Source organism: Antechinus flavipes, chromosome 3, assembly GCF_016432865.1.
Source record: "Antechinus flavipes isolate AdamAnt ecotype Samford, QLD, Australia chromosome 3, AdamAnt_v2, whole genome shotgun sequence".
Classification (NCBI taxonomy): Eukaryota; Metazoa; Chordata; class Mammalia; order Dasyuromorphia; family Dasyuridae; genus Antechinus; species Antechinus flavipes.
Window position 1 is genome coordinate 522,310,700 of NC_067400.1, and position 19,948 is coordinate 522,330,647.

Here is a 19,948-nt window from a genome sequence, read left to right on the forward strand (position 1 = left end):
ATTGAAACCCACTCCTTTATTTATTAGTTTGTAAAACTGAGGTTCAGAAAAAACCAAAAAACTGGTCAAGTATCACACAACTAGGAAGTAGTGCTGTGACTTGAATTCAGAAATTTTGATATGGAATGATTAGTGCCCCTATACCTAACTCCCTATATATTTGCTTATCTGTGAGTAAGTGGTATTCTTGTATTAGAATGCAAAGTCCTTGAGGGCAGGGGCTGTCTGTTTTTATATCTGTATCTCTGGGGCTTAGCCCAGCACCTAATACATAGTCAGGACTTAAATGCTTGTTGCTTGAAGTACAAAGCTCTTTCCTCTTACCACTCAGCCAGATATGGGGAGAGGGGTTGTTTGGGACACATTAAAGCATTTCCATTTCCTCTATCACAATAATCTGAGCATGTACCAGATGTTTTATGTCCATGCTAGGTCTTTGGGGATCAAGCTGTCCCTGAAAGCTGTTGAAAGGGTGGGTAAATGAGATCTGTCTATTAAATATGAAAAAATTGAGCCGTTGAAGGCATTTAGCTTACCCCATCCCCAACTCTCTGAGTAGGTCAGTGAGACCACCTTCTGTGGTCCTTTTTCAGCTAACATTCTGTACTCTAGAATCTGAGGCCTTTAAACTGTTCCTATGTGGGAGAAAGAAGAGAGAAGAGGGAAAGGTCAGGGGAGGGAATAAGATTGTTTCCTGTGAGGCAGAGTTCAGAATTTTATTTCAACTAGAATTCTTAGAAAAACCACTCTTCTAGGAAAAAAAACTTTTTCCTCAGCTTCTGTTCTCAAAGAGATGGGATAGAGAAGAGAAGAGGGAACAAAGTTTTAGTGCAGTTTTTTTTTTTTTTTTTTTTTTAGCTATTTATGCTGGGGACACTATATATAAGTATATAGAAAATAGATAAAAGATCATTACATTGGAGAGAGCCAGCTCCGTGGCATAGAGTAGTTCTTGAGCCTTCTTTGTGAGTTCAAATCTGGCCTCAGACACAGTGTATGATCCTAGGCAAGTCACTTAACTGTTTGCCTCAGTTTCCTCATCTGTAACATGAGCTGGAATAGGAAGTGGCAAAACACTTCAATATCTTGGTCAAGAAAACCCCAAATGGGGTCAGTCTGACACTGAAAAGTGACTGAATGACAAGACCTTGGGGACAAAGGTGTGTTAGTCGGGGAGGGGAATCAAGAAAAGCCTCAGTTGGAGATGGTGTAGGGATAGGGAACAAGGAAGGAATTCCAGGAATGGGTGCCTGGTGCCTGGTGCAAAGAAGTGGAGAGGGGAGATGGGCCATAAAGTACAGGAAGGGCAATAATGTGTAATTTAGCTGATAAAGTAGTTTAAAGCCATCAAGTTAGTATTTTACATTTAAAACACAGGGGTCGGCATTTGATCCTAGACGCAGTAGCAGATGAACTAAATGGGCCACAGAGAGCAAAAGGAAAACACAGCTCTTCTCTTCGGTGGAGAATTGGCCCCCGTTTTAGGAACTGCAGGGCCGGCCATCCCTTTTCCCACCTCCGAAAGTACACGGCCATCCTGCGGGGATACACTAATGGGGTCTGAAGAGCCTGGGATGCAAATGGATCTCTGACACCATCACAAGAACAAAATTAGGAGGGAGGTAGGGGTAACGTATAAAAAAAAGATAAATGCAGCAGTGCAAGCCCAGAGGTAGCCAGCAAGCCGGCTCCACGAATCCAGCAGCGTTGCCTGCATCCCACAGCGCACGCGCCCTAGCCCCAAGGACTAGCGAGTCCCGCACAGGCGCAGTTGCACCCAAGCTGACTGGGGGGGGGGGGTAGTGGAAGGGGCGGAGCTTATGCGTACGTGTATTAGCATAGTTTTCCCTCTCACCCTCGGCGTGGAAGCGTGTGGGGCATAGGGGGAGGGCTGAGTGAAGAGATGGAGTGGAAAGGCTCCTGGAGCCTGCGCACGCCTCGAACTGGCGGGAAGGCGCATGTAACGTGTCCCTAGTGCATAAAGGTGGCTGAGGGGAGTGTTTGAGACGTTCTACGCGCCAGTACTCTTCCCTTGTGTCCATCCATCTCCTCTTTAGTGCAGTTCGTACAAAACTCCCCCCAGCTGCTTGTTCTTCACGCCAAGCTGTTACGAGGGAGGAGGCGAGAAGGCGCAACGAAGCCTCCACTAAGGAGGAAAGGGTCGGGCCAGTTCGGCTGCACTACCTCCCTCTGGCGGCTTGGCGGGGCGGAGCGGCGTCGGGAAGAGGAGGGACGTAGGCGCGGACTCCGCCCCCGGTCCACCAGGCCACGGGCCCAAGGAGGGGCGAGAAGGCACAGTTCTCTACTAGAACCCCAGCCGAGGCCGCCATTCTCCCAGAGGCACCGCCTCCGACCCGGCCCCTTGGGACCTGCCCCTCCTCCTCTGACTGGAGAAGGTCAGACCTGTCCCCCACTTCTGGCCAGAGAGGATCCAGCCTTGCCTCTCGTCTGGTCTAGGGGATCAAAACTATTCCCTTCTCTGGTCCAACCCTCTACTCTGTCCTGAGGGGATAGAACTGTCTCCTCCTCTTGACCTGAGGGAATCAGAACTGCCCCCTTTTCTGACTCGAGGGGACGAGACCTCCTGGCCTCCTTCTTCCAAGGGATCAAGCTTGCTCACTTCCTCTGACTCGAGGGGCCCAGATCTATCTCTTTAGTGACCCCGTGGGGACCAGACTTGCTCCTCCTTCTGACCCAAGGAGACAGAACTGCCCCCTCCTCTGGCGGACTAGGCGTTGGTCTCCTGTGACATTGGGGATGAGGGGGAAACCAGCCTTCTCCTACTCTTCTCTGACTAGAAAAGACCAGTCCTGCCCCTTCTGAGGGGACTAAATCTTAATTCCTTTGATCTACAGGGACCAAATCTGCCTCTTCCTCCTTCGATCTAGAAAAACCAAATTTGCCCTTCTCTGACCATTGGGGACCATACCTAGTTCTTTTCCCCAGACCTACAGAACTAGACCCCTCCCTTCTCCTCTTTTAACCTGAAGGATCAGACCTAACCTCTTCTTTCTTTTACCTGAGAGTATTAGACATTTTGCTCTTCATCCTCTAACCTGAGAAGAAATGATTACAAAGTATCCTAAGGAGTTCACACATAGATTTAGTGCTGGAAGGAACATTAGAGGTTGCAACCCTCATTTTGCAGATAAGAAAGGTCCAGAGAAGTTGTAAGTCATTTGACAAAGAACACATAGATAGAAACAGAATTTGAATTCAAGTCCACTTGATCCCAAATCTAGCGTTCTCACAGTATTTTATCTCTCTTGTCCTCGGATTCGAGAGACTATGAATTCCTTTCTTCTGACCTGAAGGGATCAGATTCACTCCTCCTAAGGCCTGAGAGAACTCTTTCCTGTTCTTTCCCGGAAAAAGAGAGGAAGCTGCAGACTTTTCCCCTCGCCCACTTTGCTTAGAATCGTCCTCCTCTCGTATCTTACTCCAAGCTTCCCCTTCTCTCAGCCCACTTGTATATCCAGTAGTAGACACTCCCTCGGGCAGAACCTGTGCCCCTGTCTTTCTCTCCACCTCCTGGGGTCTTCCCCCACCCCCATTCCGCGCAATTCCCGCCTCGATTAGGCCATACAGACCCCATTTCCCTGTTTCCTCTCTCCTGGGGTTCCTCCTTCCCCAGCTATGGGAGAGAGTCAGCCCCCCGCCACTCCCAGTTGCTAACAGAGTCCAGCCCCAGCCCCCCGCCCGCACGGGGTCCCCGCCTCTTCGGGAGCTCGCTCTCTGGCACACACACGCGCGCACACACGCACAGCCCGGGGTCCAGCCCAGCCCTCCCCCAGGTCTCCTCCTCCTGCGGCCGCCAGGGAAACCTTGCACACAGAGACAGACACACTGGGAGACACACACGCACCGGGCCCAGCCAGCCCTCCCCTGGGTCTCCTTCTCCTGGGGCTGCCCGGGAAAGCTGCATACCCGTACACCCCGGGGCAGGGTCCGGCCCGACCCTCTTCCCTCTCCCCCTCCCCTTCTCCTTCCCCAGTCTCTTCTGTTGCTGCTGCTGCCGCTGCCGCTGCCGCTGCCGCCGCCGCCGCCGCTGGGAGAGGATTCATGTCCCTCCAGCATCATGCAGCCGCCGCCGAGGAAGGTGAGCGAGCCGGCGGGGCTGCGGCTGGGGCCGGGCGGGGGCGGGAGCACGCGGGGAGATGTGGAAGTGGGGGCGGCGGGCTATGCAGCTGCTGCTAGCTGCGAGGGAGAAAGGCTGCTAGTCCTGCTGTCGGCTTCTCCCCGCCTCGGGCGGTGCAGCTCCGGGACTCGCGGCTTCCCTTGCCGCAGCAGCCCGGGATGTGGATCTTTTTCCTTGTCCAGTTACAACCCCGCGCTCCCCGAGGCCCATCTCCCCTCCACCCTCACCCGCTCCCTTTCTGGGAATGAGGTGGAAGCCTGCTCTGTGTGCAGGAGTTGTATTGGTGTGTGTGTGTGTGTGTGTGTGTGTGTGTGTGTGTGTGTGTGTGTGTTTTGTGCGCACACCAGGAGAATGCATTCTCGTTGCAAAGTGCATTTCGGGGTTGCACGAAGGCAAAGCGAGCTTAGGAACCCAGCAAGCCCCTGCAATTCTGCAGAGCCCTGTGCGAATCAGTGTATTATTGTTTAGTCTGCACCAAGGCTTCGCCCTCCGCTCCCGCCGCCCCCCATTTTGCAGGATTTGGTTGTGTTCTCCACTCCTCCGCTGGGCCTGGTTTTCCTCTGAGAGCCAGAGGGGAGAAGTTGAAATGGTCACACCCCTTCATCTCCTTACCGTCCTTTTTCCCCCCCCTTCTTCCTCCCCCCCCCCCCCTTGAAATGAAGGTTTACCGGGCTTTCCCAAATAGGCAAGCGTGGTAGAGTGAAAAGAGCTGGGTTTAATGTGAAGAGTCCTGAGTCTGAATCTCGCCTTTGACACTTCCTCTCTAGAAGCGTTATCTGGAAAAGTCCCTTTCCCTTTCTGGCCCTCAGTTTCTTCGTGTGTAAAATGAGTGAGTTGTGCTAAGAGACCTCTAAGATCCCTTCCTTACTAGTAAAATGAGGCTCTATTTTCCCCAATTCTGGTATCCTATTCCACAAAGGTCCATGTTTCTAAATACCCTTACCTGGCCCCTTGGGCAAGGTGTTTCAGGCCGTGTTCCCCACTACCACTAATATGGTGGTTGTGGGGGAAGTTGTATATTCATTTGCGGTTGTTTCAAGTCTAGGGCGGGTGAGTGAAGGAATAGGAGTGAGCGCCCAGGATAGAAAGAAGGAAGGATTTGTGTCAGGTTTGTGCCCACTACCTTTTCTCCCATCACAAACTGCTATCCTTTCATCCTAACCCCAGCCCCTTTTAGCCTTGTAGAAGGAGTTGTTTCTTTTATAGGGTTAAACGTTTGCTTAATGTCAAATTCACTAATATGTGCTTCCCTCCTCCCCCCCCTTTTTTTTTAAAAATTAAATTTGGGTTTCTTTAGCACATTTGGTCCTTGTCTGTTGGGAATGTCAGTCATACACATTCAGCCCCTCAGTCTAGCTGGGTAATAATTCTCAAAGTGCTAGACAAATTCTCATTCCAACGGCATAGGCTCCAAGACAGTGCCAGGAGATAGTCTCCTATCTTTCCCCCACCAAAAACCTCAATGCACCAAATAGACGTTTAAAGTAAACATCCAAAGTCATTAGGATATTAGTTCACTGTCTTGGTTAAAGGGCTAGCCTTCCCTCTCTAAGTTAGCATGTATTCTCTTTTGTGAGAGTGTTTCTAATTGGGCTGTCAATGAAATGAGTGTATCATCCTCAGGCATTTTGCTACATGCAGCCATTATGGAATAATTTGTTTAATCGATGCCCATTTCATGACTATGTAACTAGTATTTATTAAACATTATGTATGTGAGGAAGGACAGTTTTTTTTCATTTCTCTTCTTCCCACTCTCCCCTTGATTTTTGCAGATGGATATATCTATTTAGATTTGTGGGAAAAGAAAATTAATTCTTTTAGATGATAATAAGAGAATATGGGTGCCTGGTTGCTCAGATGATGATCCACCTTGACATCTTTTAAATGAGGTTGGTCATCTACCCTTTAGTTAAACAAATACTTTGGCCTGATTGGCTAGTTTATTTGTAAAACATTTTATTTTCTGGAAGTTCTAAGACAATTAGTGAACTAGAAAAAGAGCATATAATATTTTAATTTAGTATTTTTTTGTCTTCGTTATATTTCAGTGCGTCTTATTTACACCAATTTCTGGTATATTGTAGGTGAAAGTTACACAAGAACTGAAAAATATTCAGGTTGAGCAGATGACAAAACTTCAGGCCAAACATCAGGCAGAATGTGATTTACTTGAAGACATGAGGTAAGGTCACAGCAAACACCTTTAAAAATCCTATGATATCTCCCTTTTGGAAGAACATTTGAGTTACAAAACCCCAGGAACTGATGATGGAATTTCCTCTTGGATTTCCTGCTTTTCCACTGCTGGAGCTTTGACACAGCTGGAAATTATAACTGAAGCAAGCACAATACAACCCTTTTCTTTTCTTCAGTGGGGGAAGTTTACAATATATAATGCAGTTGTGAAGAAATCAAACAAATGTCAAGCATCATAACAGTGAATCTAATTTTAAATGGCCTCTCAGCTGAATGCCTGAGATGCATATTTAAAAACAACTACTTGGTTGTCTTTAATCCTGTTAAATTGTTGAATTCTCAAAACAATTGTATACCTAAGTGAGCAGTTCCAAGGATTTGCTGATAATGTCTTTGGAATCAACAGAAAGTAAAAAAAAAAAAAAAAAAAAAAAAAAATTATTCACTGGAACTTGACCCCCTCCCCTCTAAAGAAATCTGACTTTAGATCCTGGGATGCTTAATTCAGGCGGGAAATTGAAAGTATTGGATGTAATTTTTGTTGTTGAAGATTCCCTGTGTTCATGGTTAAGGTAACATTGCCGTTAGTGGATGACTACCTTGCAATATGGTGGAATTAGATAATTTTAGTTATAGAGGGAGTAGTGACTACCAAAGGAGAGAGTCTTTATTTCTTGTATTAACGTTCTACAAATTTTGTTATAAGTCTCAACTGACAGTTGAGTGGACAAAGGTAATCATATATAAAAAATGAAAAATAATTTCATGTTAAAGAGTTAAATAAGAATATAGCTCTTGAAAATGTACAAAGTACATCATCTCATTTCTTCCTAACATCAGTCGTGTGATAGATTATGTAAGTAGTATTATCCCCATTTTATAGATGAAATCTAAATGTAGTGGTGGTGAGGCTATAACAGAGACAACTGAGTAGTACAATGGAATTGATATCAGAAAGATCTGAGGTCAAATCTTGTCTCATATACTTACTGAGAGATAGTTGTCTAGATGACCGGAGCAAATCACTTAGTCTCTCTCAGCTTTAGTTTCCTCATCTAAGCAGCTCAGTTCCAATGTTGCATGAAACACTTACCAGCTCTGGGATTGACCCTGGACAAATTAATTTAACCCATGTTTGCCTCATTTCCCTCATCTATAAAATAAGGATCATAATGGTTCCTACCCTTAAGCTTTATTGTGAACATGAAATAAGACAGTGCTTACTGCCTGGAACATAGTAAATACTATATAGATATTAGCTGTTATTGTTACTGTATCAAGTGAGATAATATTTGTAAACCATTTTTCAAATCTTAAAGTTATGTAAATGCTAGATATTATTACTGCTACTGTCATTATGATCCTCTGCCTCCTCCTAAGGGATAGGATTCCTTTTCCTATGGTTTATAAATTTCCTTTTAGCTCTCTTTGTTTCTATGATCCTATGACTTGCTTGTAGTAACAAGTATTAGAAGTAGCATCTTTTCTGAGTCAAAATCCATTGCTTTTTGTCCCATTTTGGTATTTCTGGTTTAACACACTATTTGTTTTCTTCAATAATTGCTTAAAATATAATTAGGAATATGCTCAAATCTTATCAGAATAACCTTAAGGAAAAAATTTCCCATGTATTAGTTTAATGCCAACCCATGTCTGCATTCATAAAATGATTAACAGGTGATTAATGAATAATTTTTACTACTTGAACAATTTTACAGCCTGTAAACATTTTCTTTAAAAAGATTTTTTTTTAATGTAGCCTAGGTAATAGTATGGTTAGAATTTTTGAGATTTCTTTTATGTATTTTTATTTTCAGGAAATAAAAATGAAATATTTAAATGTCTTTTGTAAAACAGCATATAGAATTATTAACTTCACCTTAAAAAGTAAGGTATTTTAAATTTATACTGTTTTCTCTCCATTCTCATAGGATAGCTTAATATGCATTCATATTGAAAACCTTTTTGTTATTTTGAATTGACTCTTATGATTTTGAAATTGTCCAGTCAGAGATTAGATAATTTTGCAAAATAGGTAGAGAAAGTAAATTCAAGTGTCTAGAAGGAGTATAAGAATACATAATTATATCTGAATGTGAAGACTTGGGGATAAACTGTCTCTCTCAGATGAGGTAATGAACATGAAAGTACTATATGAATGTGAGATTCAATGTTATATTGCATCCTAATTGGTTTCCCTGCCTCATTTTTTCCTATTGCTATTTTTTGTTCTCTACCTATCTGTCAAAGTATGTTCAGTGTTTTATAACCATGTTCTCTTCCCTAACTCTGCAAAGAATTGGGGAAAGTGTACTTTTTACATCTACTTTTGGGGGCCATGATTGGACATCATGATTGCACAGCCCTTGATTTCAAGTGTGTTGTTGGGTGTTTTTTCCATTTAAATTATTGTAGCTTGTATATTTTTTTTTCTGATTTTGGTTACTTTGTATCAGTTCATTTAAATCTTTCTAAGCCTCTCTGTGTTCATTGTGCTCATTGCTTTTTACAGCACAATGATAGTGTTATTACATGTACCACAATTTGTTTAGTTATTCACTAATCAATGAGCATCTATAATACTTTGTTTCTAGCTCTTTGCTATTACAAAAAAGTGATGCTGTAAATATTTTGGTGTATATGGGACTTTTCCTTTTGTCATTAACTTCCTTGCAATGTGCTCCTAGCAATAGAATCTCTGGGTCAAAGGATATAGACATTTTAGTCATTTGGAAATGCTTTCCAGAAATGTTAATACCAGTTCACAGTCCTACTTGTTTTAGTATGCCTATCTTTATACCATCCCTCTCACACTGACTAGTCTCATCTTTTATTATTTTTGCCAATTCTCTAGTTCTGAAATGACCTAGGATTGCTTTGATTTGTATTTCTTATATTATTAATGATTTGTTGTTAATCCATTTCAGAGTTTTTGTTTGACATTCAAGGCTTCCTACAATCTGGTGCAATATAACCTTTCCAAATTTAGTCTCATATTACTCCTTTCCAGTCATTCTATGTTCCAGCTGAACTAAACCCCTCTTAATTCCCTGAATTGTTCTTGCCTTAATGTCTTTGCTCATATTACTTCTTATGTCTGGATTATTCTTCCTCCCCTCTTGACCTTTTTTGACACACTTGAAACATCGACTTAAATGTTACCTTTTTCCTGGAGCCTTTATTTGATCTTTTAACAGTTAGTGAGGACCGTCCTCACTTACCCACAATCTCACTTTGTAACACCTCTCCAGTATATTTGAATTTTATTTTTTTATGTCTATATTTCTGTTGTGTTCTATTATGACAAATAGTCCCTCAGAGACTATGTCTCATCTAAACTTTTTATCTGTTCAGTGTAAGGCACTGAATGTTATATACCATTGCTGCTCAGATGTTGAATGAATGAATAACTTTAAGAATAATTACTTCATAACATATTCATAAGAATAACAATAACTTCAATTGTATAGCATCTTCTTATCTAATATTACCTTATTTGGTCCTTAGTGTATCCCTGTGACATAAGTGACAATAGAATTACTCACATTTTAAAGTTTGATCCATAGATCCTCTAGAAAAGCTGACAAGATAGCTCACAGGGCCTAGGTTTCAATCTAAAGTTTTTCCCTATATTTTTGGTTGTGAGTCAGTAATTTAACTTCTTTTGAACTCTTTTTCCTTCAAGTAAAGGGAACTGAATGACCTTTAAGATTTGTTTGCACTTTTTGCACTTTTAGTATATGATTTGCCCCAAGGCTTTTAGCTGGGAAGGAACAGGAATCAGATACTCTGACTCCCACCACATTGCCTTTAACTTGGGAAGACCTGGGTGAAGATTTAGGATCACATGATCTTTTCTCCATTATGCTCTCAAGAGTTCAGTTTGAATTATGGGAGAATGATAATCATTTTGTTAAGGCCAGGCTTATCATTAGTTATATTGATTTTTAAAAAGACTTTTGAAAAAAATTCTTTTTTATTGTGAATCTGTTAGACCTCAATAAACTTGAATACTTTGTGAAGAATATGAAAAAAAAAACAGAAAAAAGAAAACTGTGTGTGAAACCATGAATCATTATTATGAATAGCTTGATCTTTTGATGTACATATTATATTTAACATGATAGCTTCAATGCTCCCCTGCTTATCTGATACCGTCTGAATTTTCTTCTGATTTCTTTATTTAAAAAAAATATTTCAAGGATGTTATTTTCTTTTTGGGGTCATTATTAGTCAATATATTAATCTGGAATTTTGCATCTCATTATGACTATAATATTGTAGTTATTGTATAAATTGTCCTCCTGGCTGTAGTCTCATCACACTATATCAGAAGATAGAATAGACATGTTAGTAACTAGTTAAATGAAATTTTTTGCTTTTAATAAAGTCACATTTCTCATGAGTATAGTTCATATTTTAATTTATCACTTTCTAAACTCATTGGACTCTTGAATTCTCTCTGACTTGGAAATGTTCTGGCAGGATCCATACAGTTTGATTTGAGAAGTTGAATGTGGAATGAAAGGAAGCTAGGGATTTTTCAAGCCTTCCCAGCTTCCTCTGAATCTGCCCCCTTTATTACTTCTGATAGCATGATATTTCATTACATTTGTATATAGTAACTTGAGCTATATCTCAATTGATGCATAACTACTTTGTTCCTAATGCTTTGCTACAATAAGAAATGCTACCATCGGTATTGTGTCCTTTCTTTCTTGATCTCTTTGATATATATGCATAGTAATGTGATATCATTGAAATAAAGATTTTGTACAATTTGGTAATTTTTGAATACAGTTCCGCATTGCTTTCCTGAATGTCTTGAGCTCTTTATAAGTCTCTAGCCATTAGCACAGTTCCTATATTTCTGTGTCTCCAACATTTTCCTTTTCCTTTTTTGTCATCTCTGACAATATGATGGGTATAAAATGGAACCCTAGAGTTGTTTTAATTTGCATTACTCTTACTACTAATGATGTGAAACATTTTTTACATCATTGTTGGTAGCTTGCATTTCTTTTGAGGACTTTTCACAGTCTTAGGGAACAATTGAGATGAATTTATCTTCATCCCATTCTTACTTTGGAAACTTAGCATAGAAATTTATTCCTTTTTCTTTAGTTCTATTTCTGTATGCTTTAATTGACATGCTGTCATGACAAAGATCAGGACTAACCTTGCTGCATTTTGGTTTATACTTGTTTTTAGTTTATTATGGGTGTAGCACTCCTTGGAGCTGTTCAGCTGTGCTTTATTTGAACCTTCTTTCCGGATCTCCTTGGCACATCTGTGTGCAGTTGTCCTCCACGTGTTTTCTGTTTTGTAAGCTCTGCAGTAAACTCAATTCACAAGAAAAATGTTATTTCTAGCATTATGAAAAATGTTACCATGTCCACTGTTGTACAGAATCTTTTTCCTGCCTTTTTTCCTCTAGTTACTTTTTTTTTTATTATTACATATGATCTTTCCCTTAGTAAGACTGAGAGAAAATTTGAAATTGTAGAGTCGTTATGTGTATCCTCTACCTTCTCTTCCCCCACCCTGCTCCCAAACAATATCCAGTGCAATAGAGGCAAGGGCATTAACCATCACCACAATATTGTCACTTCACAATTTTGAAAACACACAAGACAGAATAAATGTGTTAGCAGCTAATTAAATGACTTTTTTTTTCCTTTTAATAAAGTCACATTTCTCATGTACAGTTCATATTTTAGTTTGTGACTTTCCAAATTGATTGGACACTTGAATTTTTTCAGACTTGGAAGTATTCTGACAGAACCCATACAGTTTTGTTTGGGTAGTTGGTTGTGGACTGAAAAGAAGCTAGAGAGTTTTCAGAGCAAAAGGGAAGAAATTAAACTCATTTGCTCAAAAATTGTTTCATGTGATATACCCACAATTCTTTATTTTTTTTTTTAGTAGAAAATATCGTTGAAATTTTTTAGTGCAGTATCTGTTCCCATTGATTGAAACAGCAAGGTTTCATGAAATGCTGTTATGAAGCATTGCTTTTACCTGTTACAGACCTCAATCTGACCAGATTTCTGAGTTTTCAGCCATATGATCCAGAACAGAATACAAGAGACTTGAGATGGGATATAGCCCAATTTTTGCTGGATGCATCCTGTACTAGTAGTACAAATGAGTCGTCCCACTGGTATTGTAGAGAGCAGTGTGTGTTCTCTGAGATGAGCAAAAGGAGCTGGGCTATGAAAAAGTTGCCTCCCCTTCTCAGTATGGCCACAGTTGTAGTGGGAGGAGGTCATGGAGAAGTGAGAGCTTTGGGAGAAAGATTTTCATTTGTTATTTGTTCTGTGCTTACCCCTTCAAAAAACCTGAAACATGGCCACATGTTTCCACTTTAAGGATTTTGTGGCCTGGCCTGAGACCTAAAGCCTATTTAGAACATTATTTCTATAGGGAAATGCTTTAAGTATTCCCCAGACTATTTAACAGGCAAATGAACAAGCAATAGTTCTAACTGCCCAGGTTTTGTACTATTCAGCTTTATAGATTTAGTAGATATAAGAAGATTTTTTTTAAACAGATCTCTGTCTTGACTGAGGAGAAACCTTATTATTTTGTATATTAAAAATCTGTATTATCTGATGATCATAATTACAAATCATACAACCTTTTTGGTGTATTTCCTGGGGTATGCTGGTAAATGTTTAACTCTGCCAAAAAATGTCACATGCCACACTTTTCAGTTTAGTCTGCATTAGTAACATTTTAAAAATATGGGTATATAAAACAGTAAATCAAGTCCTAATTATAACATCTGACAGCTTACCATATATAAATGCATACTTGGAATATTTATCCATCCCTGAGTGGGTATGAGCTGGAGTTAACTTATTCTTGTTACTGGACCACAGTAGGATAATAAATTGCAGAATTTGATTTTAGGAAAAAAAATAATTCTTCAATTCCTCCTCATGTAGAACAACTTAAAATTTTTTTTTTAAAAAGGTGAATTTATGGAAAAGCACCTTAAGTTGAAAAATTCTAGATAATATATCAAAAGTCATATCCATTGTAAAATATGTTATATATGTGTGTGTAATATATGCACATATGTATGTATGTGTATATATGGAGAATATTAATGCTTTTAAATTAAATTATTTATGAGGTGCTGCAAAATTTGTCATGTAGTCATATCTATAATTAGAGCATCATTTAATATGATATTCCTGCTCTTAAAAATATTAAATTTTCAGTAATCTTTGGGCTTAAACTAAGAACTGTTTAGGAAAGAATGAGATGGGTTGAATTTATCTTGCTTGCCAGGTACAGAAATTGAGATTTGCATGCACAGTTCTATTGAAAACATTTCAAAAATGTACTTTTTCTACATTAGTTTAGAATTACCTTATTTTTAATCTGCACACTCTTAATAATACCTAATATGTTTCCTCATCTCTAGTCTATTCCCATGCCAGTTGGTCCTTCACAATGTTGCTCAAATGGAAAGAGAAAAGAAAGGAATAAACATAGCATCTGTGTGCCAGACACTGTACTGCATGTTTTACAAACATATTATTTGATTCCCTCAATCACACTTTTAGCTAGGTGCTGTTATTATCCTCATTTTATATTTGGGTATACTGAGTTAAACAGATTAAGTGACTTGCTCAAGATCAAACAGTTAAAAATTTAGTTGGATGCGAACTTAGATCTTCCTTTTCTCCAGGTTCATCGTTTTTTGCTCTGCTGCCTAGTTATCTTCCTAATACACCATTCTGACAAATGTCAAACAAGAAAGTTTTTTTTACTAGAAACATTCAAGCAACGCTGGCTGATTGCGAGTTAGAGATGTTCTACAGAACTCTACAGAACTTCCTTCTGCATCTGAGAGTTGATGATTCTATAATCTTCTTAATAGGTAGCCTGCAGTGGCTTTAGGTCAGAGGGTAGCCAGAGAGATCCCTGTGTTTTTAGTTTCAAATTTTTTTTTATTGGGAAAATACATTCTATGTTATTAAAAAATAGTCTGTCACCATTTATAACATTGATTCTGTGAAGAAATGTTCCAAATGTCAAAGAGCCATATTAATATTATTATCCTTATTTTACTGTTGAAAACATAGTTCACAATGTAGGAGCTGAGATTCAAACCCACATCTTCACATTCATCGAGTACTTTTTCTTGCTCTCTATTCTGTTCATTAAGGAGAGGAGCCATGGCAATTCCATTTCCTGCCCAAATAGAGTAAAGAAAAACTGTCCAAGAAAGCATTGTTGAAAAAGTGAGATTTTAAATGGTGGGAGAAAAATGGCATGTTTAGCTGATCAGGAAAAACATTCTAGGTATAAAACACTGCTTCAGAGAAAACCTAAAGAAAGAATTGAATTGAGAAAATGAAGGGAGTTTTGAAGAGGATATAGAAAACGGATAGAGGGGCTGAGACTGAAATAAATAGGAATATATGAAGAAAATCTGGAAGCCTGACTGATATATCATGGCAAGAGTATTTCAAGATAAGGAGGACTGAGAATTCAGTGATAAAGGAGCTGTCCCCAACACTTCTCTTATGTGCCATAAAGAAATAAACATTTTCTATTCTGTTTTTGTCCTGTCATCTAAAGGGAGACTTAATTTGGGATGTTTGTGGTTGACTGTAAGGATCGTTGGGTGGTATTTTACCAGTCAGAAAGAACAGAGTATATAGTGCTGCAGAATTTCATTGAACCAGTGATTGACATAAGGCTCCCTATGGGCAACATACTGACATTTTAAAGATGTAGTGGTTATCTATGTTTTGTTGTGATTTTATATATTTTGTTATCTATATTTTAATCTGGTTTGGCTTGCTAAATGTTTGACATTTCTGTCTGTTCCAGCCACCTCATTTTACAGATGAGGTAAAAATAGGTCCACAGACTTTAAGTGACTTGATCAGAACGATATTGATGATAAGCCAGAACTGAGATTTGAACCTAAGTTCTCTAGCTTCAATTCTAGAACTCTCTACAATACCATGCTTCTTACCCCAGCCAAGTTTCTTCTCTTTTTTCAAGCTGGTAATGACTAATGTCCTTTGAAATCAAATGGTGTTTCCCCAATGTTCTAAAAATGCAGATATCTAGTCAGCCTGTTCCCATTGAAGAACTTGATAGGAACATATCCAGCATAGTTTTGTGTTATAGGTTTTTTCCCCCCCTTTTTCATTACTGATTTTCTTGGAAGAAGGAGGCACAAAATTGTCTGACTTCATGAATTTATTTGTAGACTCGAGAATGGAGCATTTTAGTCACATGACAGCACTGTGGAATATAGTATCTAAGAAAGCAGTCTTATTTCTCACAGGGAATGCAAGATAGAAGGTGTGAGAGCCTGCATTTCAGCAAACTTGCCAAGTTATCTTAACAAGAGAGGGATTAAGCAGAAGTGCATCTGTGATCCAAGTCTTCAGTTTCCTTAGACGCAGGATTATTAGGCCTGTGGGAAATATTTTTTAAAACAATATTTTATGTTATCATACACAATATAAACTAGAATAATATTTAATATCATCATAATGGATATATTACCACAAAATATCAATGTTACATCTGTGGGAAATATTTTAAGCTTCCTGCTTAATAGTATAGAAAGTGAAACTAATATTATTGAAAGTGAATTCATAGGTCATCTAGTCCAATCTACCTTTGAACAAGATTCCCCTTGACAGCATCCCTAACAAATGAATATCCAGCCTCCTCCCAAAGACTCCCATGCTGCCTGTTCTACTTTTGAACTCTAATTGTTAGGAACTTTTTCTGATGTTGAATCTGATTTTTCTCCTGGGGAATAGGAAATGTATTCAATCTCTTTCCCATATGACAGCTTTACTGATACTTGTATCTTCTAAAATAAGTCTTGTGTCTTCTAAATCTACATTTGGGTTGAAGTTGCCTTCAAGGTAATTGTGTGCTGAGAGGGACTAATGCCGAGTTTGTGAGTTCACTAGTGTTAAACATTTTCCTCCAGCAAAGGTCCATAGAAAGGGGTTTTTAGAGGACCAACTAATAACATTTAATTATAAGCTTAATATTGCAAATATGATGGTGATTTGATAAAGTGAAGTTAATTCATTTTAATATAGGACCAGGTCATTTTGAGTAGAACCATGAATGAAATTTTATGTTTAATATTTTTTTGTTTGTTTTTAGTACCTTGAAAATAAGCCCGCTTTATCATGCTAGTTTCTTTAACTCTCTGAATCATGCGAAAAAGCAATTATAATTTAAAAAATTAAATTTACTGATCATTTTTGATATTAGTTATTTCCAGTTAAACAACCGTTTCATAGTACCTTCTTGTAAAAATATTGAACAGTCTCTAAAAGAATGATTTCTGTTACTCGTCCATTTAACCATACATTTGTAGTTTATTATTTGTTTAACAGAAACAAAACTTAACTGATCTGAGACAGTTTTGAAGGATTTATGATGAACAATGCTATCCATATTCAGAGGAGGAAATGATAGAGTCTGAATGTAGATTTAAGCATCCTTTTTCACTTTATTTTTCTTTTCTTTTTTTGATCTGTTTTCTTATGCAATGTGGGTAAGACGGAAATATGCTTGTCTTCACTTGTTTGATCTATGTCAAATTAGTTGCTTTCTCTAGGAGTGGGGGAGGGAGGGAGAAAGAGAGAAGTTGGGACTCAAAATTTTGAAAAGTTAATGATTCATTAAACTTTTTTTAAATTAAAACTTTTTATTTGCAAAACACTTGCATGGGTAATTTTTCAACATTGACCCTTGCAAAATCTTTTGTTCTAAATTTTCCCCCCTTTCCCCCTACCCCTCTCCTGGCTGACAGGTAGTCCAGTACATGTTAAATATGTTAAAAATATGTTAAACCCAATATATGTCTACATATTTATGCAGTTATCTTGCTGCACAAAAAAAAAAAAAATATCAAGAAAGAAGAAAAAACTGAGAAAAACAAAATGTAAGCAAACAACAGCAGAGAGAGTGAGAATGCTATGTTGTGTTCCACACTCAGTTCCTACGGTCCTCTTTCTGGATGTAGATAGCTCTCTTCATCACTGAACAAGTGGCACTTGGTTTGAATCATCTCATTATTGAAGAGAGCCACGTCCATCAGAATTGATTGTTGTATAGTCTTGTTGTTGCCGTGTATAATGATCTTCTGGTTCTGCTCATTTCACTTAGCATCACTTTATGTAAGTTTCTCCAGGCCTCTGAAATCATCCTGTTGATTGTTTCTTACGGAACAATAATATTCAATAACATTCATGTACCATAATTTATTCAGCTATTCTTCAATTGATGGGCATCCATTCAATTTCCAGTTTCTTGCCACCACAAAAAGGGCTGCCACAAACATTTTTGTACATACGGGATATAAGCCCAAAATAGTAGTAACACTGTTGGGTCAAAGGATATGCACAGTTTGATAGTTTTTTGAGCATAGTTAGTGATGTATAAAAATGCTAATGATTTATGTAGATTTATTTTGTATCCTGCAACTTTGCTAAAGTTGTGGATTATTTCTAATAGTTTTTTAGTTAATTCTCTAGGTTTCTCTAAGTATACCATCATATCAACTACAAAGAGTGATAATTTGCTTTTCTCATTACTTACTCTAATTCCTTTAATCTCCTTTTCTTCTCTTATTGCCAAAACTCGCATTTCTAATACAATATTGTATAGTAATGGTGATAGTGGGCAACCTTGTTTTACACCCTGATCTTATTGGGAATGGTTCCAGTTTATCCCCATTGCATATGATGCTTGCTGATGGTATTAAATAGATGGTACTGACTGTTTTAAGGAAAAGTCCAATTATCCCTATACTCTCTAGTATGAAAAACTAATGTTAAGAAATTATTTTATATTTAACTGAAACAAAATTTTAAAAGAAAAAACTAAAAAACTAAAATGTGTTTAAAACCTTTAGAATTTACATTCTTTTATTATTTTACAGGAAAATTCTGTAAATTTAAAGAAAAATTAAAAAAAATTTGCTTAAATAAAGAAAAAGATTAAACATTAACAGTGACTTTTTTCAGCATTTTTTCTTTTTTTTACAAATAGTCTATATGTACAATACACAATATGTTTTGCTTTAGGCTTATTCAGGTTAAGTTCCCAGCCTTTTGTGTATTTTGTGCCAACATTCTTTTAATAGAAGAGGGATGGAGGAAAAAAGGCTCAATGTCTCATTTTATATGAGTAGCATGACCATGTAGGGGACTCTGCAAAATTTATGATGGAGCTTTTTGATATGCTTCATTTCTGGTGCCAATATGTAATTTTAGGATAATGAATAAAATGTTGTATGCACTTGGAATCTTGAAAGACAAGCAATGTCAAGCAAATTATCTCTGTATTATCACTTATTTATAATAAATACCAAGTGTATTTGAACACACTGAATGTGCAATGGTCTATGTGGCAGATCTTAAAGGGGAGTGCATAATGAATTCCATTTTATTAAAGGAATGCATAAATATATAAATGCATCTCTCTTTTCTTTGCAACAGAAATAGATATCTATTTAAAAAGACTCAAAAAATAACATTTCTCTGTAAAAATAAATGAAAATCATAGTATTTAAAATGAGTTCTGATTATAGAGCTACAAATAAAGTAATTTTGACAAATGATTAAAAACTTTTTATCAATTCTTGTAGGTGCCTGGAAGCATCTTCATTCTTTTGCTGATCTTTTTTACTTAAAAACTGTTCTTTAGTTGCCATTTCCCTCCTCCTTATTAGTTTATTCCTCTATGCCTGTGGCATCATTTAGAAAGCCAGAGAAACTAATGTTAAAGAGATGAGATATGTACAAAGGGTGCTACATAAAAGTTACCCAAATCATATACTATTTGAGTAAGTTTAGTTAGCTGAAAGGGAGCATCTCTTTAAAATCCCTTATTTTTTCAAGGAGCCCAGTGAGAGAGAAAGTAACTTGTATTTCAAATAGAAAGGTCAGTAGGAGAAAATTATTATCCAGTATGACATTTGTCTTCCATAGGGAATGATTAATCATTTTAATCCATTTACCAAAATCTCTTAACAAAGGGACTACAGAGCCTGAACTAGATCATTGCATATCTATCCAGGAATAAGCTCCTAGTGATAGAAATACTTTTATATTTAAGTGAGACCATTATGTCATGTGAATGTTTTATTTGGCAGTGCAGATGATTTCTTCCTGAACTTCTCTTCCTGTGTGATTTTTGTCCATGGTTATTCCATAAAAGTGTCAGTGTGATTCTTCCTTGAGAAGATTGTTATAATTGATTTTGACATCATCAAAGATGGCTAAATTAAAAATGCTTTTAAGTACATTATCTTTATTTTCTACTTAGCTCTACTGCTTACAAGAAAACCGTTGCTGCATTTTATCTTGTTTCCCTCTGATTCCTTTTAGCTGCATTTTGTGTTTGAAATTGTCCAGCACAGCCAAAAGTGTATTTTATTAGTCTACCCAAGTGTTGAGATTCCCATTTTTCAGGTTCATCAATTGTGGGCAGCATTTTCTTGTTATTTTACCACAATTTGATCACTAAAATAACACAGATTTTAAATTTGATTTTTAAAAAAAAATTTGACTTCATAATAGTTATGGTTGAAATTCAGAT

General features: G+C 38.0%; 1 protein-coding gene and 1 long non-coding RNA gene across 4 annotated transcripts in view; one reads left to right on the forward strand and one right to left on the reverse strand.

The window, feature by feature from the left end:
• Nucleotides 1–1,756, reverse strand: part of LOC127555112 (uncharacterized) — a 33,217-nt gene extending 31,461 nt beyond the window's left edge. The window contains exon 1 of the long non-coding RNA XR_007952159.1: nt 537–1,756. This is a non-coding gene — a long non-coding RNA (uncharacterized LOC127555112). The remainder of the gene's footprint in view (nt 1–536) is intronic.
• A 38-nt stretch (nt 1,757–1,794) lies between these two features.
• FCHSD2 (FCH and double SH3 domains 2) overlaps nt 1,795–19,948 on the forward strand; it is a 365,055-nt gene continuing 346,901 nt past the window's right edge. Inside the window, exons 1-2 of one of the 3 annotated variants that reach the window (XM_051987185.1) lie at nt 1,795–4,099; nt 6,226–6,323. In XM_051987185.1, coding sequence (XP_051843145.1) covers nt 4,079–4,099; nt 6,226–6,323 — 119 coding nt within the window. In that variant the 5' untranslated portion in view covers nt 1,795–4,078. The remainder of the gene's footprint in view (nt 4,100–6,225; nt 6,324–19,948) is intronic. The other 2 variants (XM_051987184.1, XM_051987183.1) reach the window with 2 other exon arrangements.